Raw genomic sequence first — 26,375 nt, forward strand, 5'->3', positions numbered from 1 at the left:
AAGTGACAACACTAGTTGTGAAACAAAGAGAACACCATTACTGATTATCAAAGGGCTCCCTAGCCCAGACCACATTATAGGCCACAGACTTTGCTGTACATTTGTTAGGAGTGCCACACTCACAATTGCAATCCGAGTCCTGATTCTAAAGGTGCGTATCCATTAGGCGATGGGGTAACGACAGTTACGATTACAACATCGTAATCATTCAGTCGTTCCTCATCCTGTAGGTGCCCACACTGAGCGATAAGTCGTTCAGTGCAGGTACCTTCCCTCATCTCCGAACATGCCCAATCTGTCGTAATTGGCAGATTGACTGGCATGTTCAGGCGATGATTGATGTAGAAAAAACAAGCGGGAGCGCGCATCGCTGGTCATTTTTTACTTTTTCATGCCTTTCATGCACGATTAATGAGCGATTTAATGTAATCGGCAAGTGGATACGCGGCTTTAGGACCACAACACAGTTATTATAGCACCAGGTGACATCTAACCATGAACAGACTTTATGTTTCCCTCATGAACAGGTCAGGATACAGGTAGACTGTATGTCCACACAACCATCCCCTCCAAAACTAAGCTAAGACCTCTACCCTTTAAATGCCAAGATCACAAGTTATGCTACAAGTACTTTACCTAGTCTGCACTCATGTTACAGAATAGCAAGAAGTACATATTATTTTCAGAAGAGTAAAGGCGGGTATCCACTACCCGACAGTGAAAAGACTGAACGATAACGATATCGTTATCGTTCAGTCGTTCACTACACTGCAGGGTGCCCACACTCAACAATATGTTGTTCAGTGCAGGCACAATCAATCATCTGCAAACATGCTGAACCTGACGATATCATCAGGTTGACCAGCATGTTTGCACGATGATAGATGTCTAAAAGACCAAATTTTCAAACGATTTTCAAACGATGTTCAAACGATGTTCAAATGATTATCGAATGATTATCGACGATTTTATCGTTATCGTTCAACTAAATCGTCTAGTGGATACCCCCCTTAACACATGAGGAATAGATTCTGTATTTAACGCTTATGTTGTTTTACTTAAAATGCTGAAATTGCTTTTAACAATGCAGATAAAAAAAAATGAGAAGAAATTGCTGCAATTAAACAGTCGTTCTCTTTAATGCTATATACAATATGAGAGAATAATGTGATCATTTCATCTTGAATGTGAGTTTAGATCTTACAGACTTGGCAGACATGTAGGAGTGTATATATTATTAACCTGTCCTGTGCCAGAGTACTGCAATGGGTGGTACTTTGTGTCACAGACACATCTCCAGCAGCTCATGTTGCAAAACCAATTCTTTCTTGGAAATCACATTTCTTTGTAAAGAACTTAATGGAAGCAATGCCCTGGGGAACAATTCACAGTCAGTTGTAAATGTTCTTAAGAGAAACATTCCTAGTCACTCTTTTCCTCTTTGGATAACAGACAAGAAGAATGACAATGGAAGCCCTGTTAATATGAGAAATCTACTCAGCTATGCAGGAAACAGATTTGCTGAATTAAAGAAATCTGCTGCCCCATTGATTGTTTAGGGAGAGAGGCCCTGGGACAATTTCGCCGAAATCAAACACAAAGTTAACCTTTAAGATGTGGAAAAAACATTAATCATACACATCGGTGTTATTGCATCATCTGACAAAATAAACCTGTACTGAGCAAATCATCATGTGTCATGTGACCTCCATATTGATCACAATGAATTCCACACAGCTTACATATTATCTAGTGTATGTGCACATACATATTATACATACATACATATATGGTATACAGTATATATGCGTGTATATAGTATATATGTGTAGATATATATATACATATATATATATATATATATATAATTATGCTTAAACTGTATCCAAAGAAACAGACAGCACCAACCAGCTTTGTAGCAAAAAAAGACATACATTTATTTCAATGCAAAAAAGGCATAAAGCTGCATTCCATCCATGTAAATAGCATACTGATACTTATCATATTGTAGTAAATATAGGCATATTGATAGCTCCCAGCCCGACAGCTGTTTCGGTGTTGCCACCTTCCCAGACCCTCCAACATGACCCATTCCATTAGGTACAAAATGCTCTGCTCCTGGACTTCCCTCTTAATTTATGATTGCAGACACCTGTGCTGAAACACCTGTCTCATCAATTACCAAGTTCAACACAGGTGACTGCAATCATACATTAGGTGGAAAGTCCAGGAGCAGAGTGTTTTGTACCTAATGGAACGGGTCATGTTGGAGGGTAGGCCTTCCTCAAGGGTCAGCTATGCCAACTCTAGCAACAAACGCCCTAAATACCTAACACCCACATAGTGAGTACTCTCACCTGTGCACGTACCTGACATGTATCACCTCCCATCAGACCGGCCATCCCATCCCGGAAGACGGAATCTCCGCAATCACACCATGATCCGCATGGTGAGACGCCGTCCTCCGTCATACCGGAAGTGACGCGCCGGACACAGCGAAACTCCTGTGGCTTCCCCACCAACAACCATCAGCCACAGGGTTCCGTCTAACAGGAAGCGGCAGCCAGATCTCTAACATCACAACCCAATACAATACAAACATAGCCACTAGCGTCTCGTCACCATAGCAACCGGAGGCACTCAACTCAAATAGCTGTCCTCCAGCACTACTCATCAAACGCAGCAGCACTACCTATTTACCAACAAATGGATCAATTATACCCATCAATACAGTAAAATTACCCATACAGTAAAATGTGTTACAATAAATACATTCTATGCCCCATATTATGCATAACCTATTGGGAAACAGTATAAAGTTATTGACAAACCAGAGGGGGAACAATTCTAATCTGCATAAATGCATAATCTAAAAAACATACTTCCTATATAGCGCCAATATAATTACTTGTGTATAAATGACCATCAATTCCACACGTGCACATTTTGACAGAAAGGATCAAATTGAAAAAGGAATACACTATGCATAAACAAACCAAACTTTTTCTCTGCACATGTTAGTATTTCTAACCTCACTAGAACTTACACAAAATATTTCTTTGTACTTATTACACGTATTAATTCCTGCAGTCTCGCTCAAGGCTTACAAAAATGATCAGAGAGTGAATTCCTCATTAAGACACAAAGGGACCATTGAGTCCAACTTATCAAATCTCCCACTTTACCAGAACCAAAGCAGCCCCAGACCAACACATTATCACCACAGATGGCATCAGACACTCTTCCAGCATCTTTTCACTTGTTATGCGTCTCACAAATATTCTTCTGCGTGATCCAAACACCTCAAACTTTGATTTGTCTAACCATAACACTTTTTTCCAATCTTCCTCTGTCCAATGTCTGTGTTCTTTTGCCCACATTAATCTTTTCCTTTTATTGGCCAGTCTCAGATATGTGTTTTTCTTTGCCACTCTGCCTAGAAGGCCAGCATCCCAGAGTCGCCTCTTCACTGTAAACGTTGACACTGGCGTTTTGCGGGTACCATTTAATGAAGCTGCCAGTTGAGGACTTGTGAGGCGTCTATTTCTCAAACTAGAGGCTCTAATGTACTTGTCTTCTTGCACAGTTGTGCACCAGGGCCTCCCACGTCTCTTTCTACTCTGGTTAGAGCCTTTTTGTGCTGGTTCTCTGAAGGGAGTAGTACACACCGTTGTAGGAAATGTTCAGTTTCTTGGCAATTTCTCGCATGGAATAGCTTCATTTCTAAGAACAAGACTAGACTGTCGAGTTTCAAATGAAAGTTCTCTTATTCTGGCCATTTGGAGAGTATAATCGAACCCACAAATGTGATGTTCCAGATATTCAACTAGCTCAAAGGAAGGCCAGTTTTATAGCTTCTCTAACGAGCAAACCCGTTTTCAGCTGTGCTAACATAATTGTACAAGGGTTTTCAAAGGTCTTCTAATCATTCATTAGTCTTTTAATGCGCTTAGCAAACACAATGTACCATTAGAACACTGGAGTGATGGTTGCTGGAAATGGGCCTCTATACACCTATGTAGACATTCCTTTGAAAACTAGACGTTTGAAGTTAGTATATTCATTTACCACATTAACAATGTATAGAGTGTATTTCTGATTAATTTAATGTTATCTTCATTGAAAAAAACAGAAATTTCCTTATTTTTTAAAGAAAAGCACTAAGTGACCCCAAACTTTTGAACGGTAGTGTATATATATATATATATATATATATATATATATACACACATACATACGATATACCCAGTTAACAAAAGTGAATGAACAGAAGAGAAATCTAAATCAAATCAATATTTGGTGTGACCACCCTTTGCCTTTAAAATAGCATCAATTCTTCTATGTACATTAGCACAATAGGGATTTTGCGGGATTATAGTCAGGTGTATGATTAACCAATCACAATCATCCCAAAAAGTGATAATGATCATCATCATATGTAGGTGGAAACACAGGCCCCCATTTGTCAACAATGCATAACCCCTCACTAAAGGGTTTATGCCAGGTTTCTGGATTTAACAAACTGCGGTAATCTATTACTGCAGTTTGCTAAATCCTGTTTGTCAAGCATTGCTCTCGCCATCATTTAGATGGCGAGAGTAATGTGGGCCCCATTGCCTGCAAAGGAGATCCAGTGGTGCGTTTCTGGTTTCAGTGAAACCTTCCAGGCACTGCCGTGTCCCCATGTCATGTACATGCACAGACGAACCGTCGCGCATACACATAACTCCCGAGCCCCGTCGCTGGCAGCATTAGGCTGCCAGCAGCCCAGGAGAGGACCTCGCTGAGGACGAGGACTTCATTGGACTTCACGGGACCTCGCCGGAGGGGAAAGTATTGTTAAATACTAGTAAATTTTTCTTTGTAGTACAGTGATACTAAACGAAAAATTTCACTGGTGTTTAATATCGTTGATAAATGGGGGCCACAGCCATTAACTGAAACCGAAACAGCTGTGTAGGAGGTTAAAAACTGGGTGAGGAACAGCCAAGCTCTACTACAAAGGTGAGGTTGTGGAAGACAGTTTCATGTCAAAGGTCATATACCATGGCAAGACTAAGCACAGCAACAAGACACAAGGTAGTTATACTGCATCAGCAAGGTCTCTCCCAGGCAAATATTTAAAAGCAGACTGGGGTTTCAAGATGTGCTGTTCGAGCTCTTTTGAAGAAGCACAAAGAAATGGGCAATGTTGAAGAACCATAGAAGCAGTGGTCACCCAAGGAAACTTAGTGCATCAGATGAAAAACACAGCATACTTACTTCCCTTCGAAATCTGAAGATGTTCAGCAGTGCCATCAGCTCAGAACTGGCAGAAACCAGTGGGACAAAGATACACCCATCTGCTGTTTGGACAAGTCTGGCCAGAAATGGTCTTAATGGAAGAATTGCGGCCAAAAAGCCATATATTCGACTTGGAAACAAGACCAAGTGACTCAACTATGCAAGAAAACATAGGAACTGGGGTGCAGAAAAATGGCAGCAGATGCTCTGGATTGATGTGTCAAAATTTGAAATATTTGGCTGTAACAGAAGGCAGTTTGTTCGCCGAAGGGCTTGAGAGTGGTACAATAATGAGTGTCTGCAGGCAACGGTGAAGCATGGTGGAGGTTCCTTGCAAGTTTGGGGCTGCATTTCAGCAAATGGAGTTGGGGATTTGGTCAGGATTAATAGTGTCTACAATGCTTAGAAATACAGGCAGCTACTTATCCATCATGCAATACTATCAGGGAGGCGTCAAATTTATTATGCAGCAGGATAACAACCCCAAACATACAGCGAATGTCATTAACAACTATCTTCAGCGTAAAGAAGAACAAGGAATCATGGAAATGATGATATGGCCCCCACAGATCCCTGATTCAACACCATCGGGTCTGTCTGGGATTACATGAATAGACAGATTTGAACAAGCCTACATCCACAGAATATCTGTGGTTAGTTCTTCAAGATGTTTGGAACAGCCTTCCTGCCGAGCTCGTTCAAGAACTGCGTGCAAGTGCACCTAGAAGAATTGATGCTGTTTTGAAGGCAAACGGTGGTCACACCGAATATTAATTTGATTTAGATTTCTCTTCTGTTCATTCACTTTGCATTTTGTTAACTGATAAAAATAAACTATTAACACTTCTATTTTTGAAAGCATTTCTACTTTGCAGCATTTTTTCCACACCTGCGTAAGACTTTTTCACAGTGCTATATATATATATATATATATATATAATTACTCATCCAGAGGTGCGGCACTCACGGTACACAAGAATTGCAGACGAGGATCGTGGCATATGATGTCAACATTAATATGATCCTATTTAGCCATATATTATGGAAAGGAGGCATAAGCTGATCTGAGTCTAATACTAAACGAGGTAACGAGGTAACCACAGTCACTATAACGTATCAAATATCTCAATAATAGTTACTCAAAGGGAACTCTCATCTAACTATACTTACAATATAATGAAATCCCGTGCATTGATTCATAGAAAACATGATAATGGCAAGTTGTCATTTAAGCCCCGTGGTGAAATCACATCCAGTTTGTGAATCCAAAATGCTTCACGTTGTAAAAGAGCCTTATCGCGGTCTCCTCCCCGTATGCGTGCTGGTATAAAATCAATCATTCTGTATTTCAGAGCGGGTAATGGATGGCTGTATTCTAGAAAATGGCGTGCCACCGGTTGGTCACTCGTTTTGTTTGTTAGGGCCAGCTTAATGGAGGATCTATGGCCCGCCATCCTCTCCTTAAATTTTCTTTTTGTCTTTCCGACATAAATTAAGCCGCAGGGACAAATAATTTGGTAAATTACAAAACTATAATTACAAGTCAGATGTTGGCGTATCATACATATTTTACCAGTATGGGGATGGTTAAATTAATTTCCTTGAATTAGGAATTTGCATGTAACACATCCACATTTAAAACAACCATTTGGTTTAGATGATAAAAAAGTGTTTTTGTCCTGCTAAATCTTTTGAACTATAGTTAGTCTTCTCTAAAATATTTAGAAGATTCTTGCCCTCGAGTAACACGGCATCAAATCAGTGCGCCGAGTCCCAAATCCGGGTCAGATGAAATCAATGGCCACAATTTTTTAGAGGTTCTATTAATTTCAGGGAATAGAGTGTTATATTCAGACATCCATGTAAATTTATTTCTTTTTTGGTTGCTTCTCTTTTTACCTAATAGTTCCTCCCTGTTTAATTTTAAGACTCTTTGTTTACTATTTTCCAAATGTTGTCTATTGTAGCCTCGACTTACAAACTTCTGGATCATACTATCAATCTGGGTAATAGCATTCTCATGGTTGCTATTAATCCGGAGTACACGGATCATCTGAGAGTATGGTAGTCTGAGTTTTAAACTCATCGGGTGGCAACTTTGATACTGCAAAAGAGTATTTCTATCTGTTAATTTAGAAAATAGTGTAGTAGTTAAAGTACCATTTCCTTTGCCAATTCTTACGTCAAAGAAGTCAATGTATTCTTGACTCATAACGTATGTAAACTTGACTGGGCAACTGGTTAAATTATGAGTGTCTATGAACTCAATGAATGTTTGTTGTGGACCTCTCCACAGGATCAGCAGATCATCAATAAAATGTGCAAAAAAGAGAATATTGCAATTAATATCATCTCTACTAAAGAATACTTCCTCTTCGATTTGAAACATATAAAATTGATGACCCCATTACACACCCGGTCATCAATGGCCCCGGCATATGCGATGCATATATGTTTCAGATCAAAGAGGAATCTTATTTCAATTTCTACAGTGACATATTGGCTATAGTTGGTTGGTGACGGTTTGTTTGTTTATTATCACGTTGTGTGCGCGCTTCCTGGGCAACGTGATGACGTCAGTACTGAATGCCGGATACGTCATCCATGGGCACTATACCCAGGACGCCAAGTTGATGGATGTTCACGTGGTGCCGGGTGGTGGTATATTAAGGTAAGATGTTTTTTATTTTGTACATCTTGAGAAATGTTTGTTGGATAAACTGAAACGTTGACATCATATGCCACGATCCTCGTCTGCAGTTTTTGTGTACCGTGAGTGTCGCACCTCTGGAGGAGTATGAGTGATTATCTGTGAGGGCACCAGGTCAAGATATTTGTCTATCAGTGAGTGCCGGACTGTTGGTTTTATATATATATATATATATATGTATATATATATATATATATATATATATATATACATACATACATATACATACATGGAGGTGGCACTCGTGGTGACTGGCATGAAAACAGACAAGTGTCCCCTGTGGCTGTAATCAACGTTTCAGAACTTTAATAATGTTCTTTCGTCAGGATATTCTCAATATCTTCGAGTTTGCCGCATTGTAAGTGATAAGACCTCATTAGATTTACAACTTCAGACTATTACGGATAAATTCTTGGCACGAGGTTATCCTCTTGCTTTTCTTATATCTCAACGTGACAAAGCTAGAACTATTCCACGTGAGACCTTATTAATGCCAAAATCTCTAACCACCCCTAAATTACAGAGAATTCCATGGATCAATCGTTATAACCCTTCTAGCTCCACTGTTAATCGTGAAATTAAAAGGTACTGGCCGATTGTTACTTCGGATCCAGAACTCAAATCATTTTCTAATACTTCCATTATGCAGAGCTTTAAGAGAGGCAGAAATTTACGGGATTTGCTTGTTAAGACAGATGTTACTTCACCAGCAGATACCACACGTAGTGCCACCAATAAGATTGTGAAGACCGGTTGTTTTAAATGCTTAGATTGTCTTACCTGCAGATATTTATCTACAGGCAACACATTCAGACATCCCTCTACAGGTAAATTGTTCGACATTAAACATTATTTAACTTGTACCACCAAGTTTGTTGTCTACGTAATTAGCTGCCCTTGCAGCAAAAATTATGTGGGCAAAACTGAACGGATGTTTAAGGAAAGGATGGCACAGCATAGAAGTGCCATCCGGGCAGCCTTAATAAAAGGCACGAGCGAACAGCCGGTAGCTCGGCATTTTGCTCAGGCAAAGCACAGTTTAGCGACCCTCCGTTACAAAATCATTGACCATGTCCCTCCTTTATGGAGGGGGGGTGATAGATCCAAACGGCTTCTTCAAATAGAGTCACAATGGATCTTTAAATTAAATACCTTGTCCCCTTTAGGACTTAATGAGAATTTGGGTCTCCAGTATTTCCTATAGCCTTTTTCAATTTTTATGATTCAGCGCTATCTTTGTTTATTTATTACATTATGCTCAGTGTCATTTTGTCACCATTATGTCTTCAGCAATATAGTATGCTGCTATGAGGTTAATGCCATTGGGTCATTTACTGTACTTTTGTTATAAATTGATATTACTATCTTGCCGTGATGTTTTGTCTATTGGGTTCACGGCGATTAAGAAGTCATATTGCCGTGCTAGTTCCCTTTTGCTATTATAGCTGGTTGATGCATTTAATTTCTCTTATTTATATAATCTATCCATGATGTATTGAATTATTACTTATGGTTATTGTATTATGTTTATTTTTTGGTTTTGTTTTACTTGATTTGGTCTGTTACCATGGTGATGGTTTTTTTCACTTTGATACAGTGACGTCACCATCCGCTTCCGGACGGTGAACTGGCGTCTGCACGTGGTGTAGCTATAAAGGTATGTCTGTTTATTGTTTCATTTATATCCTGACGAAAGAACGTTATTAAAGTTCTGAAACGTTGATTACAGCCACAGGGGACACTTGTCTGTTTTCACGCCAGTCACCACGAGTGCCACCTCCATGTATGTATGTATATGATGTCTCTCCACACTAGTGTGAATTGATTGAGGAAGGCAGTATTTATACATATTCAGTGAGTGCCGGTATTTATCCTTGTATATATATACATATATATATATATATATATATATATATAGGAAAAGAAAAAGCCGGCACTCTCATGCTATGCACCTTGCGCCGATGCCCTCCCAAATTACCAACCCTCAAAAAGAAGGAATGGAAAAACACAAAATGTGACCAACAAGGCGGCACTCTGGCGTCTTAAAGAAATGCAATGGACCCCAAAAAGTAATATCAACGTTTCAGAACACTTTACTTGGGTTCTTTCGTCAGGATAAAGTGTTCTGAAACGTTGATATTACTTTTTGGGGTCCATTGCATTTCTTTAAGACGCCAGAGTGCCGCCTTGTTGGTCACATTATATATATATATATATATATATATATATATATTAGGGGTGTGCACCGGCCACTTTTCGTGTTTTGTGTTTTGGTTTTGGATCTGGATCTTTCTTCGTGTTTTGGATCTGGATTGGTTTTGCCAAAACCACCCTTCCGTGTTTTGGGTTCTGGGTTTTGTGTTTTGGATCTGTATTTTTTTTTAAAAAAGCATAAAAACAGCTAAAATCACAGAATTTGTAGGTTTTTCTGCTCCTATGCTATTATTAACCTCAATAACCTTAATTTCCACTCATTTCCAGTCTATTCTGAACACCTCACACCTCACAATAGTGTTTTTATGTCCAAAACGTTGCACCGAGGTAGCTGGATGACTATGCTAAGCGACACGAGTGGGCGGCACAAACACGTGACCCATCTAGGCGTGAAACTGCAGTGGCAGACAGGATGGCAGTTTGAAAAACTAGGCCCCAAACTGTACATAATGCAAAGAAAAAAAAGAGGTGCAAGATGGAATTGTCCTTGGGCCCTCCCACCCACCCTTATGTTGTATAAACAGGACATGCACACTTTAACAAACCAATCATTTCAGCGCCAGGGTCTGCCACACAACTGTGGCTGAAATGATTGGTTCGTTTGGGCCCCCACAAAACAAGCTGGCAATTAATGTGTCCCTGCACAAACTGGCTCTATGGAGGCAAGATGTCATCCTCATCCTCCTCATCCACCGATTCCTCACCCTCTTCAGTGTGTACATCCTCATCCTCACAAAGTATTAACTCGTCCCCACTTGAATCCACCACCACAGGTCCCTCTGTACCTTCTGGAGGCTGGTCTCCCTGGAAGAGCTGATAATTCATTTTGATGAACATCATCTTCTCCACATTCTTTCGCTGACAAGGTTCCCGGCTGCACTAAACACTCTTTCGGAGTACACACTGGAGGGGGGGCAACTCAGGTAAAATAGAGCCAGTTTGTACAGGGGCCTCCAAATTGCCTCTTTTTCCTGCCAGTACAGGTATGGACTGTCTGCCATGCCTACTTGGATGCTGTCACCGATGTAATCCTCCACCATTCTGTCAATGGTGACAGTATCATATGCAGTGACAGTAGACATGTCAGAAATTGTTGCCAGGTCCTTCAGTCCGGACCAGATGTCCAAACTTGGTCCTGCCTGCCCTGCATCACCGCCAGCGGGTTGCTTAGGATACCTAAGCTTTTTCCTGGCAGCCCCAGTTGCAGGAGAAAATGAAGAAGGAGCCGTTGACGTGTCACGTTCCGCTTCAGCTGACAGTGTGTTCACCAGCAGGTCTTTGCACCTCTGCAGGCTTGTGTCGGCCGGAAAGAGAGACACCACATAGGCTTTAAACCTAGGATCGAGCACGGTGGCCAAAACGTAGTGGTCTGATTTCAACAGATTGACCACCCTGGAATCCTGGCAAAGCGAATGAAGGGCTTCATCCACAAGTCCCACATGCCGAGCGGAATCGCTCCGTCTTAGCTCCTCCTTCACTTTCTCCAGCTGCTTCTGCAAAAGCCTGATGAGGGGAATGACCTGACTCAAGCTGGCAGTGTCTGAACTGACTTCACGTGTGGCAAGTTCGAAGGGCTGGAGAACCTTGCACAACACGGAAATCATTCTCCACTGCGCTTGAGTCAGGTGCATACCCCCTCCTTTGCCTATGTCATAGGTGGATGTATAGGCTTGTATGGCCTTTTGCTGCTCCTCCATCCTCTGAAGCATATAGAGGGTTGAGTTCCACCGCGTCACAACCTCTTGCTTCAGGTGATGGCGGGGCAGGTTCAAGAGTGTTTGCTGGCGCTCCAGTCTTCGGCACGCAGTCGCTGAATGGCGAAAGTGGCCAGAAATTTTTCGGGCCACCCAAAGCGTCTCCTGCACGCCCCTGTCGCTTTTCAGAAAATTCTGCACCACCAAGTTTATTGTGTGAGCAAAACATGGGACGTGCTGGAATTTGCCCAGATGTAATGCCCGCACAATATTGGTGGCGTTGTCAGATATCACAAATCCCCAGGAGAGTCTAAGTGGGGTAAGCCACTGGGCGATGATTTCCCTCAGTTTCTCTAAGAGGTTGTCGGCGGTGTGCCTCTTACTGAAACCGGTGATACACAGCGTAGCCTGCCTTGTAACGAGCTGGCATTTCTGAGATGCTGCTACTGGTGACGCTGCTGCTGTTGCTGCGTAAGGTGATACATCTATCCAGTGGGCTGTCACAGTCATATAGTCCTTAATCTGCCCTGTTCCACTTGTCCACATGTCCGTGGTTAAGTGGACATTGTGTACAACGGCATTTTTCAGGACACTGAGGACACTTTTTCTGACGTTTCTGTACAGTCTCGGTATCGCCTGCCTAGTGAAGTGGAATCTAGACGGGATTTGGAACCGGGGACACACTACCTCCATCAATTGTCTAAATCCCACTGCACTAATGGCGGATACCGGACGCACGTCTAACACCAACATAGCAGTCAAGGCCTCAGTTATACGTTTTGCTTCAGGATGACTGCTGTCGTACTTCATCCTCCTCGCTAAGGACTGTTGGAGGGTCAATTGTTTAGTAAAAGTAGTGGTGTTCCTACTTCCTCTCTGGGATGATGAACGACTCCCAGCAGCAGCAACAGCAGCAGCGGCAGCAGTAGGCGTAGCAATGCAGGATCCTCCAGAGGAATCCCGGATAGGAGAGTCAGTCATGCCAGTGACATGGCCTGCAGGACTACTTCCGATCCTGACTAAGGAGGAAATTGACGAGGAGGGAGTTGACGGTGTGGTTTGCAGGCGCTTGGATACAACAGGACAACGGGATTTAGGTGTCCCTGGACTGCTTACGGTCTTAGCCAAAGTTTCTGAACTTGACAGTAACTTTTTATGAACGCGCTGCAGGTGCCGTATAAGGGAGGATGTTCCTAGGTGGTTGACGTCCCTACCCCTACTTATTTCACCTTTACATATGGTACATATGGCAAGACAGTTGTTGTCCGGATTTGGATAGAAATATTGCCAGACCAAAGAGGTGGAATGTTTGGTCTTCTGCCCAGGCATGACCGTGATGGGCTTTTTCATCCCACGGACAACAACTGTCTCCCCCGGAGCCTGATTTAAACAAACCACATCACCATCAGAATCCTCCTCGCCAACTTCCTCCTCAGCGCCAGCTACACCAGTATCCTCATCCTGTTGTACTTCAACAGTGACATCTTCAATTTGCATATCAGCAAGTGGACTGTGGGTGCTCCTTTCAGCACTTGCAGGGGGCGTGCAAATGGTGGAAAGAGCCACCTCTTCCCGTCCAGTGCTGGGAAGGTCAGGCATCGCAACCACCACCACACTTGGACTCTCCTTGGGGATTTGTGATATCTTCTTAGAAAGCACAGTTCTTTGCTGTGCTTTTGCCAGCTTAACTCTTTTGATTTTTTTAGTGGGAGGAGGGCTTCCATCGTCATGTGAAGCTGAACCACTAGTCATGAACATACTAGGGATCGACCTTAGCCGTTCCTTGCCACTCCGTGTCGTAAATGGCATATTGGCAAGTTTACGTTTCTCTTCAGCTGATTTAAATGTCTTTTTCAAGGTCATTTTCCTGAACTTTGCCATTTGGGATTGTATGTGCCCTCTACTATGACATTGGGCATCGGCCTTGGCAGACGACGTTGATGGCATGTTATCGTCTATGTCATGACTAGTGGCAGCAGCTTCAGCACTAGGAGGAAGTGGTTCTTGATCTTTCTCTATTTTATTTTTGTCGGAGAAAGTTTGGTCCTCCATTTATGTTATATCGATTTGATATATACGTGCGGCTAAACACAGAAAATAATTTTTTTTTTGGTTTGGACTGGTGTGTACTTTGTGGGTTACAGCACCCTTTAACGGTCAAGCCAGCCGGCCCTTTACTTATGACACAGGCGCACGCTTGGCACTACTTTGTTGATGCACGTGCGGCTACTGCGCACACAATTCACAAACACAGAAAATAATTTTTTTTTGGTTTGGACTGGAGTGTACTTTCGGGGGTTACAGCACCCTTTAACGGTCAAGCCAGCCGGCCCTTTACTTATGACACAGGCGCACGCTTGGCACTACTTTGTTGATGCACGTGCGGCTAATGCGCACACAATTCACAAACACAGAAAATAATTTTTTTTTGGTTTGGACTGGAGTGTACTTTCGGGGGTTACAGCACCCTTTAACGGTCAAGCCAGCCGGCCCTTTACTTATGACACAGGCGCACGCTTGGCACTACTTTGTTGATGCACGTGCGGCTACTGCGCACACAATTCACAAACACAGAAAATAATTTTTTTTTGGTTTGGACTGGAGTGTACTTTCGGGGGTTACAGCACCCTTTAACGGTCAAGCCAGCCGGCCCTTTACTTATGACACAGGCGCACGCTTGGCACTACTTTGTTGATGCACGTGCGGCTACTGCGCACACAATTCACAAACACAGAAAATAATTTTTTTTTTGGTTTGGACTGGAGTGTACTTTCGGGGGTTACAGCACCCTTAACGGCCAAGCCAGCCGGCCCTTTACTTATGACACAGGCGCACGCTTGGCACTACTTTGTTGATGCACGAGCGGCTACTGCGCACACAATTCACAAACACAGAAAATAATTTTTTTTTTGGTTTGGACTGGAGTGTACTTTCGGGGGTTACAGCACCCTTAACGGTCAAGCCAGCCGGCCCTTTACTTATGACACAGGTGCACGCTTGGCACTACTTTGTTGATGCACGTGCGGCTACTGCGCACACAATTCACAAACACAGAAAATATTTTTTTTTTGGTTTGGACTGGAGTGTACTTTCGGGGGTTACAGCACCCTTTAACGGTCAAGCCAGCCGGCCCTTTACTTATGACACAGGCGCACGCTTGGCACTACTTTGTTGATGCACGTGCGGCTACTGCGCACACAATTCACAAACACAGAAAATAATTTTTTTTTTGGTTTGGACTGGAGTGTACTTTCGGGGGTTACAGCACCCTTAACGGTCAAGCCAGCCGGCCCTTTACTTATGACACAGGCGCACGCTTGGCACTACTTTGTTGATGCACGTGCGGCTACTGCGCACACAATTCACAAACACAGAAAATAATTTTTTTTTTGGTTTGGACTGGAGTGTACTTTCGGGGGTTACAGCACCCTTAACGGTCAAGCCAGCCGGCCCTTTACTTATGACACAGGCGCACGCTTGGCACTACTTTGTTGATGCACGTGCGGCTACTGCGCACACAATTCACAAACACAGAAAATAATTTTTTTTTTGGTTTGGACTGGAGTGTACTTTCGGGGGTTACAGCACCCTTAACGGTCAAGCCAGCCGGCCCTTTACTTATGACACAGGCGCACACTTGGCACTACTTTGTTGATGCACGTGCGGCTACTGCGCACACAATTCACAAACACAGAAAATAATTTTTTTTTTGGTTTGGACTGGAGTGTACTTTCGGGGGTTACAGCACCCTTAACGGTCAAGCCAGCCGGCCCTTTACTTATGACACAGGCGCACGCTTGGCACTACTTTGATGATGCACGTGCGGCTACTGCGCACACAATTCACAAACACAGAAAATAATTTTTTTTTTGGTTTGGACTGGAGTGTACTTTCGGGGGTTACAGCACCCTTAACGGTCAAGCCAGCCGGCCCTTTACTTATGACACAGGCGCACGCTTGGCACTACTTTGTTGATGCACGTGCGGCTACTGCGCACACAATTCACAAACACAGAAAATAATTTTTTTTTTGGTTTGGACTGGAGTGTACTTTCGGGGGTTACAGCACCCTTAACGGTCAAGCCAGCCGGCCCTTTACTTATGACACAGGCGCACGCTTGGCACTACTTTGTTGATGCACGTGCGGCTACTGCGCACACAATTCACAAACACAGAAAATAATTTTTTTTTTGGTTTGGACTGGAGTGTACTTTCGGGGGTTACAGCACCCTTAACGGTCAAGCCAGCCGGCCCTTTACTTATGACACAGGCGCACGCTTGGCACTACTTTGTTGATGCACGTGCGGCTACTGCGCACACAATTCACAAACACAGAAAATATATTATTTTTTTAGCACTTGGGGGGAGCACCCCTGATGGACAGAGCACCCCCTGGACAACACTGCAGCACTCCTTTAGGACTGGGACACTGCACAGGACTTTGGAGTGGACACAGCCCCTATGGAGAACTGACTGCACAACACAGTCCAGCCAGCCCCTATGGACTTTGAAGTAGTGGACACAGCCCCTATTAACAACAGCAGCACAGCACAACACAGCCAGCCCCTATGGACTTTGAAGTAGTGGACAACAGCAGCACTACACTACACTACACTACACAGCCCTAACTCCCACCCTCCCTCTTCACTGTCCACAGCCGAGTGAGAAAATGGCGCCGACGTGGGTACCTTATATAGGATCCAAAACCCGCGAGACTCGGAAGGCGGGATGATGACGTTTTGCCTCGATTTCAGATCCGAGTCAGGCGGGAAAAGTCGAGCCTGATTCGGATCGGACTCGGATCGGGGGGGCTCGGGGGGGTTCGGATTTCAGAAATCCGAACCCGCTCACCCCTAATATATATATATATATTTTATAATTATTTTTATTTATTTTTTTCGGGTTGGGTATGGGATGTCGGCGGTCAGAATCTTTACAGGGTTAGGATACCAACACATGCCGATAAGTAGCCTACCCCTAAACCTAACCTCTCTCCCTGCAGCCGAAACCTAACCCCCACCACGGCCTAAACCTAACCCCCCCCAGGCCTAAGCCTTACGCAGCCTATCCCTAATAACAAGAGGTTTACATTTTATAGATGGTTAAAACATTTAAATAGGTTTAATTACTGTATACTTTTTTCTTTAAGTATATGGATGCAGACAGTTGTGGTTGTGACCATGGAGATCTTATGCATTGGGTAAGGAGAGCACGGGGCAACTTAATAAAGTGACTTAGAGTAGCAGAAAATATAATTCTGGGCCTGGCTGCCCTATCACAGAGCAGGTAGAGAAGACCTGGAATAGATGAGTGTGTTAAATTGTGAATGAATAGAGAAGTATACCCTCAATTCAACAACTGATTACAACTCCAGACTTTCTCTACACAAAAGAATAGGACCCTCAAGCACTGGAACTCCCTCCTGTTTGCTTTAAAATAATCTGACGGTTACTATCAGTAAATTTGCTGCCCCACGATAAGTGCTACAATGGCAAAAAGTTAGTAAGATGGAGTAAACGGGACTTTTCAACTCCCATAAGAATTACAGTGGTCCATGAGGTAACAGGTGAATATCCAAGCTTTGTAATGTCAGTTTGGTTGCAGAAAATTGTCTGAACTGGCCCTGGTAGTCATCAACTATTTTTTCTGGTTTCTAAAAGTGTTCTTTGGCTATCTTATGGCTTGCATGTCCCTCTGTCCCCATGCCATTTCATTAAGGCCTAAATAATGCAGGTGACTGATTCAGGTTGGTTCCCAAGGCTGCGTTCGCACACACCCCGCTCGCTGCGAAAATATGCTAATGAATGCAATCGCACGGCAACCGCAGCACTATACCAAGACGCCCACCACTGTATAATACCGCCCACTTCCCAAGACATGCATCCCCAAGTCAGCGAAAACATCAGTAACAACGAGTAACATCGGAACCATCCGCACAGTTATGGCTGACCTGACCCTACTGCAGAAACTGCTAAACTTCCTGTCGCCATCTAGACCTCTGCCAGCGTATGCTATCGCAGGGGCCTAATTATGCACGCCCCTGTAACAGCGTTTAAACGCCCAGGCACGTCTGCTTTTCCCTGACCAACCTCAAACGATCACTTCCTGTCAATCACTGTGTGAAGACTCTGCGAGCTCACTGCAATCGCTTCCCAACCGCAGTGGCCTGTTCGTGCATGCGCACTGCGTCTTATACGCATGCACAGAATGCAAATATCGGCTGGCTGCGTGCAAACACAGCTTGCAAACCAACCTGAATGAGGCCCAGAGTTTGTGGTGTTTGGACCAGAATGGAGGGGAATAGTAGATAGGAATCCCTGTGCCGCATGTTTTGTGGGCATTGGCCACGACAAAACTCAGAACCTTCGCCTCGTAAATCTTTTTTTGGCCTAATAAATAAAAAATATGAATCTGTGCAATTTTGTGACAATGAGGGAGATGTATCAAACTTTGGTGAGAGATAAATTGGAGAGAGATAAAGGGTTCTATTTACTAAGCAGTGTTAGGAGACAGTGAAAAGTGATAAGAAAGTGATAAGGTGCCAGCCAATCAGCTCCCAACTGTCATCTCACAGGCTGTGTTTGAAAAATGACAGTTGGGAGCTGATTGGCTGGCACCTTATCACTTTCTTATCACTTTTCACTCTGTCTCCTAACACTGCTTAGTAAATAGACCCCTAAGTATCAACCATTCAGCTTCTGTCCTGTTACAGGCTATGCTAGAAAAATGACAGTTAGAATCTGATTGTTCGGTACTTTATCTCTCTCCAAGGCTTTACACATATCCCCCTGAAGGCTTCCAAGCCTGACTAGAACTGCAAACTGCAGATTGTATAACACTTTGGACTCTATTTACTACAATCTGCATATTGAATGCAGATTGTAGTGTGATATTAACGACTGAATTCGCATTGCGAATTCAGGCAATATCATAGATATTTGCGAAAAGAATCCCATCCGCACACTAGTCAAGGTATTTTTGGAAAAAATACCGTGACAAAGTGCCGGCGCATGCGCCGACCGGCCGTCGCTGCTACCCCCCCTGCGCTAAGCCCCATCCCTGGCACTAAGCCCCGCCCCCGTGAACGCGGACCCCCCAGCGACCCCCCCTCCCTTAATTACACTTACCTGCATGATCCGGGCCTGCGGTGATGTCCTCCATGTCCTCCGGTCAGGTGATATCCCATACTGCACTGTGACCCGATCACCTAATGACCGGGCAGCAGTGCACTATGGGAGACCAGCTGACCGGAGGGAGGACATCACCCGGAGCCCCGATCACCAGTCCCTGGAGTCAGGTAAGTTAATTTTTTTTTTACTCATTTTTTTTTTTTCTTACAGTAACCAGCTTGCGGTCTGTTTAGACCACACAGCTGATTACTGGGACAGACTCCCGGCTATGCTCTCCCCGTTAGAGCAGAGCAGGAGTCCGGTAACCGGGGGAGACCCTGGATAACGCCACCTCCATGTGGCGTTATTATCACAGGGCCTCCCTAGGTACATTTCCCATTACAATTATGGGAAATGCGATCTGATTACTAAAAATAAGTGATACTTAGGGGTTGGAGTAGAATTTTACTAATTCTACTCCAATTGCTCTGTAATAATTATAGGTGATACTAAAATAATGTGAAAAGGGTGTGAAAACACCCTTTTTCACTTTATTTTAGTCAAAATAATGTTAATAAATAGAGCCCTTTGAGAGGACACAGGACCTCATTCAGAGTCGGTCGTTGCGGCCGGTCGTTCGTACGCCACCGTTGTTTGCTAAACTCTGCATGCGTAAAATTCGCAATGCGCGTGCGCAAACTAGCTATTACGGTCAGAAATTTCTTTCTCCTTCAACTTGGCCAGGTCGTTAGTTTGAGTGACAGGATGAGGCGTTTGTGGGTGGTAACAGGGGAAGGTGCTTGTGAACGGGGGAGTGGAGATTCCGAACGCAGGCGTGCCTGACTATGCAAAGGGCGTTTTATGGGAGTGCATAATTAACTAAGTAGTGTCATGGCACATGTGACATGGGAGGTTTTTACACTGACTTGATCGTAGAGCTTAAGAGAGGGTATGGTCAACCTTAAGCTCTACGACCAGCTCCGATGGTCTCGATTAATCCTTATATGCCCGGAGATGACGTGTATTGCGAACGAGAAGGAGGCATGTTTTTAGTCTTATGGCCGCATCTTCCCCTCGCTTGTCCAGCTAATGATCCCAACTTAACGACGCAACTTGCGAGCGCTTGATTTACATATCCGGCCCCTTTTACCTTACGACCGAGCGGCTGCAACGACCAACTCTGAATGAGGTCCTCAGGGCTGGCACGTTATGTCTATTAATACTATTAGATAAAGTACAATAATATGTGTATGATAGTTTAAGGTTGTCTGATTAATCAGCAATTACAACTAAAATGCAGCCAGACTTATGCACTTCTGACACTTTTCATTATGACCCATCCAGAAGAGGCTGCCAGATTTTCAACTGAATGCCTTTAATGAAAATAATAAAAATTACATTTCTAATCTTAAAGGGATTGGGCATTCCTCTGTTATTTGCATCACTGAATAGGAGAGACTAAAGCAGCGAGCGACAGGGGGTGTCACATTACCGAATATGAGGCCATCACATGATGTTTACACTTATTTCTTAATATTTATTTACATACAATCAAGTGCTGCCATCTTTGGCCAGGAACCATTATTGCTTCTGTTACTCCATGTAGATGACATTCAATGTTATAGTCAATCTAGGATGATCAATCACAAAGCCATTAACAATATATAAAACTTAAATCATGATGAACAACCCCTACACGTGACCTCCTTCTCTCTTCACTTCTGACAACCTCATCTTCCCACGTATCTAGGACTCATCAATACCACAGCTATTCTCTGAATTGCTCATGTAGTCTCCATCCTTTACAGGCACCTGAATCTGCAAAATGCCCTGCTGTGCATACTAACCACTGACATCTGCATGGTATCTCATCTGCTTCCATGCTGCACCCTGTTCCTCTCAGCTTTGGTGTAATAATATTACGGTACTTATTATAGATATTGCGTACTCTGGGCACATTTCGTGGTATTACAGATCCCAGCATGCCCTGCCACAGGTCTGTTGTTAGGGCATGCTAAAACTGTGGCAGGGCATGCTGGTATGCGAAGTTCCACAAGAGCTGAAGGGCTGCATGTTGAACACCCCTGTTTCTAAAGCATTGCTGGGATGCCCGAGCTAATTTATATCAATAATAATAATAGTCAGTTTTATCGCATATTTGTCATGGTGTGAATTAGGATACTTGTGCTCAAACAGGGATATCCTGAAATTTAAGCTCTATGTGGTCCTTAAAAACTAAAATGAAACACCTCTACTCTAACACTATCTAATAATGGCCTACATCCTAGTAATACACTTCAATGGAGCTGGGTAAATAGTGCTTCGCAGTAAGAGTTTTCTCTCATACAGTTATGCAGACCACACAGCTCCTGGAAGGCAGCGGCGTTTGCACAGACAGTCCGTGTGTTTCTCCTTCCACTTCAATTTGCATTGGCTCCCAGCTGACATTAGCAGGCTCCATAACAACCGGTTTTTGGAGGCTTAGGACTATTCCCTGACCACTCAGAGCCATTACTTAACAACATAAATATTGGCTGGCAATGAGACTTTAATTATTTTGATTTATACTTGAATCCTTCAGCTCAGTTTTCTTTTAGCGTGAGCGTTGTCACATGACTGCTTTCGGTTTCAGCTGATGAATGCAGATGGACATGAGACGAGCTAGGGGTCAGTATAAAAAAGCTGACTGCAAAATGCTACCCACAATTTAGTACTCAGTGACAATTCTACAATTGAATATTCATATGCGCACAGAGGTTCATGTTTGTTACTATGCAGATGGTGTCAGAAAATATGCTTTTCATGACTTACGGGTCTCACCGTAGAAGTGACTGAATGGCTTTTCATCATCGGGTAACACCATTTTAAGATGGTGTTACCTTTACCTGGCAAATGGGAACTTGCGAAGCCAGAAAGATATCGCTGCGTCCCCACAGGGTCAAACTATTGTGCCCCTGGGCTGCTGGTGTGGTGAGAGATAGAAAACCCTTGCAGAGCGTTTTTGCGAAGGGAACCCTTGGATTGGTAACTTACGGCTCAACTAAAATCTGCATTGCTGCAAAATGCGGCGATGCAGATTACACATTTGTGCATCATCTACATAAATAGACCCATCATTGATTTTGTATGTTCACTCTCAAAATATACCCCATGCCTTATAGTCCTTCTGCTATTACTTTCTTTTACAGAGACAGCGAGAGAGGTGCTAGTTAAGGCAATCACTAGTGTGTTTTGGGAAGGATTATGGGTGACTGAAATCGCCTCCAACCAAAATACATTGCACAACACATGCTAATAACATGCTAAGAATTTGAAAACACCCACATTTGCACTTATGAAGATGAGACGAGAGCTGCATAGGCTTAAGGCTATATAAGAGTCCTTAGTTTGTAAATGGTTAGAATTTGATCAACTGTTGCTAGGTAGAGTAGTTTGGGGGGTTTATTTGGTTGGTTGGTTTCTGACCACGTGTGAGATCTTGGGAGTGGCTATATGTGGGCTTTATAAGGCTGGTGTACGCCCAGCAGCTTCCTTTCTAGACGGTGTTTGTCCCTCCCTCCCTCCCCTATCTCTTTCCTATGCTCTTTATTGTGTTTTTACTAACACTATGTTATATTATCATGTTGGGAGAGAAGGTGCTACAAAACAGTGGCCACGTAAGGTGTAAGAAAACATTGTGGAGCACATAACCTTTGAAGGGTCATAGTATGGCCTACCCCTGCGGGAGGACTTCCAGCGCTGTCGGGCTTCCGCTGCTGGGAACTTTGCATCTGTCGGCCAGGCACTGCCGGGAATGAAACACTGGCCATGTGGCCAGCGGTATTACATACCGATTCCCTCCTATGCACCCGCCTTTCCTCATAGTAAATACTGTACTTTCCAACAACCCTGACTGTAAAATCAAGACAAACAGACCATTAACTGAGGCTATGGCCCTAATCCAAAAGACACATCTTCATTTGTAGTGAATGACCCTGCCCAAACTGCACTATGTAATGCCAGCAGGAAGCAGCAGTGTCCCATGAATTGGAATGTTGGTAGTAAGACAGTATGTGGAACAAGCTAGTGATATAAAGGTATTACAGTGGTTTGTTTTTTAATAGATACCTTGAGATGTTCCTGGAGCTGGGCCTGGTGCTGCCTTGTGAGGTTTTCATGCTGTTTCTGAAACTCAGCAATGAGCAGCTGTTTTTGGATTTGCTGTTGCTGCTGGATTAATAGGAGCTCCTGCTGCAGCTGCTTCTCTCGCAGGACAGGGTCTAAAATAGGCATAACCGTCCTTAGATCTGTCCTTAGGTCTAGTGGTGTGATGGGGTCCAAACCCACAGGAACCTCAGACTTCACATCTGTCATCGGAAACAAGCAGGAGAAAAACTATTATTATTCTCTACTGCTATCATGCAGACGAACAGCAAAAGTACAGGTGCTGGCCACTAAACCAAAAATACACATTCCACCAGTAAAAAATAGGAATTCACATGTACAATTATTTATGTAGAAGTACAAAAAAGAAAACATGACCACAGTTAAGATCATTAACATTGTACATCATCTTGCTATGTAGCTTAGAGCTAACCATTTTTTCGTCTCTGAATTTCCTCCTGTCAAGTCCTACAAAAGGAAAGTGTGTCTATCAGTGTTATGGTGCATACACACGGTCAGATTTAACTTCAGATCTGTACAATAAAGATTTTAAAAATCGTTCAATCATTCATATCTGAAGGAAAATCTGACATATCTGACATGTTTGTCAGATGAACGATGAACGTTCCCGCTTGTCAGATAACGATATCTGACGTGTTTGCAGTTAGATTTGGACGATTCCATTCATTTTAATGCAGTCAGAAACCGTTCATCTGACGCATCTGACCGTGTGTATGCACCATTACTTCCATATAGTGAAACTTACATTTTAGATTTAATGGTTATTTAAAGCCCACTACAGTTTTCTGGCCCCAAGAACAAAATTCAACAAAAACTTAACTTTTGTGGTGGAATGGGATTGAAATGCCAACAGCGGCTGCCCGACAGGAGCAAGATCCCGACAGATGCAGGTAAGGGTTTTTAATTTTTTTGAGTGCTGGGAGGTTTTTTTTTTGCGCACCTCCAGAGCACAACCTAAAATCCATATTTTAAGGAAAAATGGTCAGGAATTGCTCTGGGACCCCTGCAGCACCCAGCCTAATGACTAATTAAACAACTGGAAGTTTCCAATTAGCTTAATTAGTCAGTAATTACTCCCCTTCCGAAGCGGTGTCTACACAAAGCTGTCTTGGAAACATTCAGAGACGAGAGCCATCGACAGGGCTCCTCAATTTATTTTTTGACAGATCACCTTCATAACGGATGTGCAACCTGTATTACTTGACACTTTATTTTTCATTAAAGAACAGAGATTACTGCATATTTATGATTAAATGCTTATAGGAGGCATTTGTGATATATTTGACACCATTAACTGTTATTCCTTACACTTTAGAAATTGTTCAAACTTAAATTAGGGGCATGGTTTGTTTATTTTGTAAGATATGACAGTGATGTATCACAAATGTACAATAGCTGAGTATTTTCTTTGCCACAAGAGTTCAGAAATGAATGTAAAAAAAATATTGATATTTGCAGACTTTACATTAAAATTACTAAATTATTCTGCATTGGATCCAAAATCTAAATGGTAAGCAAAGTTTACAAAATTACTTATTTCCTTTGATGTCACAAAGTCATTAACAATTGTCCATACTGTATATTACAGAGTGTTTATAGAGTAAAATATGTGGGTAAATAAATATAGATTGAATACAGTAATTTTGGAACAACATTGCATCCAAGTGCCTCTCACAAGGTGCCTCAATCCTAGCATTCACTCCTCCTAACCTCACTATTAGATCTGAGTACTCGTACAGCCGATGTCTTGCCCTGTTTTTTGTTCACAAGTCTCATATTCAATGACGGCATCATGTTTGCATTCAAAGTTCAATGTATGAAATCACGCTTCTTCTCCAACATGGCCAAGCCTGCTCTCTGCCACAATGGCATGGCTTCCCAGGCTGGGTTCTATTCACGAAGCAATTTCTCTTGAAGTGAATTTGCCTAAAAATTTAATATTGGACCTGTGGAGCCAGATATACTTCCCTGGGTCCCCTTTTTGTCAAATTAGGCTGCCACTGAGGGAGAGAAAATCTCTACATACAGTAGTAATGATATCTTTGCCGGGGTTCTTCTTGGACTGATAAATTGTTAAACATATGGAATGTAAATTTTTTGGGGTAGGTGGTCCCAAATTCTCATAAATAGACCCCTCTATCTAATACTGCCGCATTATGCTGTGGCATTTTCATATTTCCCACAGATTTTTGTACATACCTGACGACAGGGGTCATGGTAATGAAAATTGTATCATCAAACCCTGTTCACTTCCATTGGAGCTGCTCCCCTGTGAGTCAGGAAGAACTCTCCTAAATTCTAAAACTCTCAATTGAGTCTCCTGGACATTCCAGGAGAGTAGGTAGGTACACTTAAGCATATATAAAGAAGCGGACTGAGCATCAGGAAACCGCCAGTTTATATACACTTGTCTTTGTGAACCAGCATTCAGGATCCTGTTATTTTTGTGTCTGTATTTTTAACCCTGGCTCTCGGACAACTACCCCTCTGACTCTGGATTCCCAGCTGTTCCTTGGTCTTGCTATTGGTTGATTCCTCAATAGTACAGTACTTAATTCTACCAAAGACTGTTCCACTGCACTCCTGCCATTGGAATCCACCAATCCAGCATTTGCAACACAAATATTAAGACCTGACTCTAACCAAACTGCAATAGGGTGTCCAGGGGGTCAGCATCCCGTATAGCAGGATGCTGACTACATCCAGTCACCTGGTGGTGCCACTTTTCAAAAGGTATTGTGCTCCATTTCTTTATCATCTCCTTAACCTGCTTGGGGCTTTTGTAAATGTATTACTGATAGGTCCTGCATATCAAAATCACTGATATAAAACTGCTTAAATATAATGATGTCACATGTTGCCATGGAATTTTACACTAATTTATTTAATAAAAGCAAAACACTGCTCCTACAGATCACCACATCACAAGGCTATACATTTTGCATGTATAAATTACCCTTGTTACATACCCTGGGACGATGCTTCCTATAAGCTCTTTCAACACACATGCAAAAAGAGAAACACTGAAAAAACTCTTGTTCAGCACGGTGAGATTGAGATGTTGTCAGACACAAAAAGAAAATTCAATTTTCAGTTAAAAAGTAATAAACAAATATCTGGACATTTTATTTCACTCTTTGCTGACATTACTGCGCCTAAACTGTTTGGTTTGGTTCTCCAGACTAATCATTAAATAGTGAAA

The 26,375-nt window shown here is 42.8% G+C and overlaps 1 protein-coding gene across 2 annotated transcripts in view; it reads right to left on the minus strand.

The window, feature by feature from the left end:
* HDAC9 (histone deacetylase 9) overlaps positions 1-26,375 on the minus strand; it is an 805,652-nt gene that overhangs the window by 261,020 nt on the left and 518,257 nt on the right. For both annotated transcript variants that reach the window (XM_088457369.1, XM_088457370.1), the window contains one exon: positions 23,117-23,355. In XM_088457369.1, coding sequence (XP_088313495.1) covers positions 23,117-23,355 — 239 coding nt within the window. The remainder of the gene's footprint in view (positions 1-23,116; positions 23,356-26,375) is intronic.

Source organism: Taudactylus pleione, unplaced genomic scaffold (assembly GCF_031769625.1).
Source record: "Taudactylus pleione unplaced genomic scaffold, aTauple2 ptg000758l, whole genome shotgun sequence".
Lineage (NCBI taxonomy): Eukaryota > Metazoa > Chordata > Amphibia > Anura > Myobatrachidae > Taudactylus > Taudactylus pleione.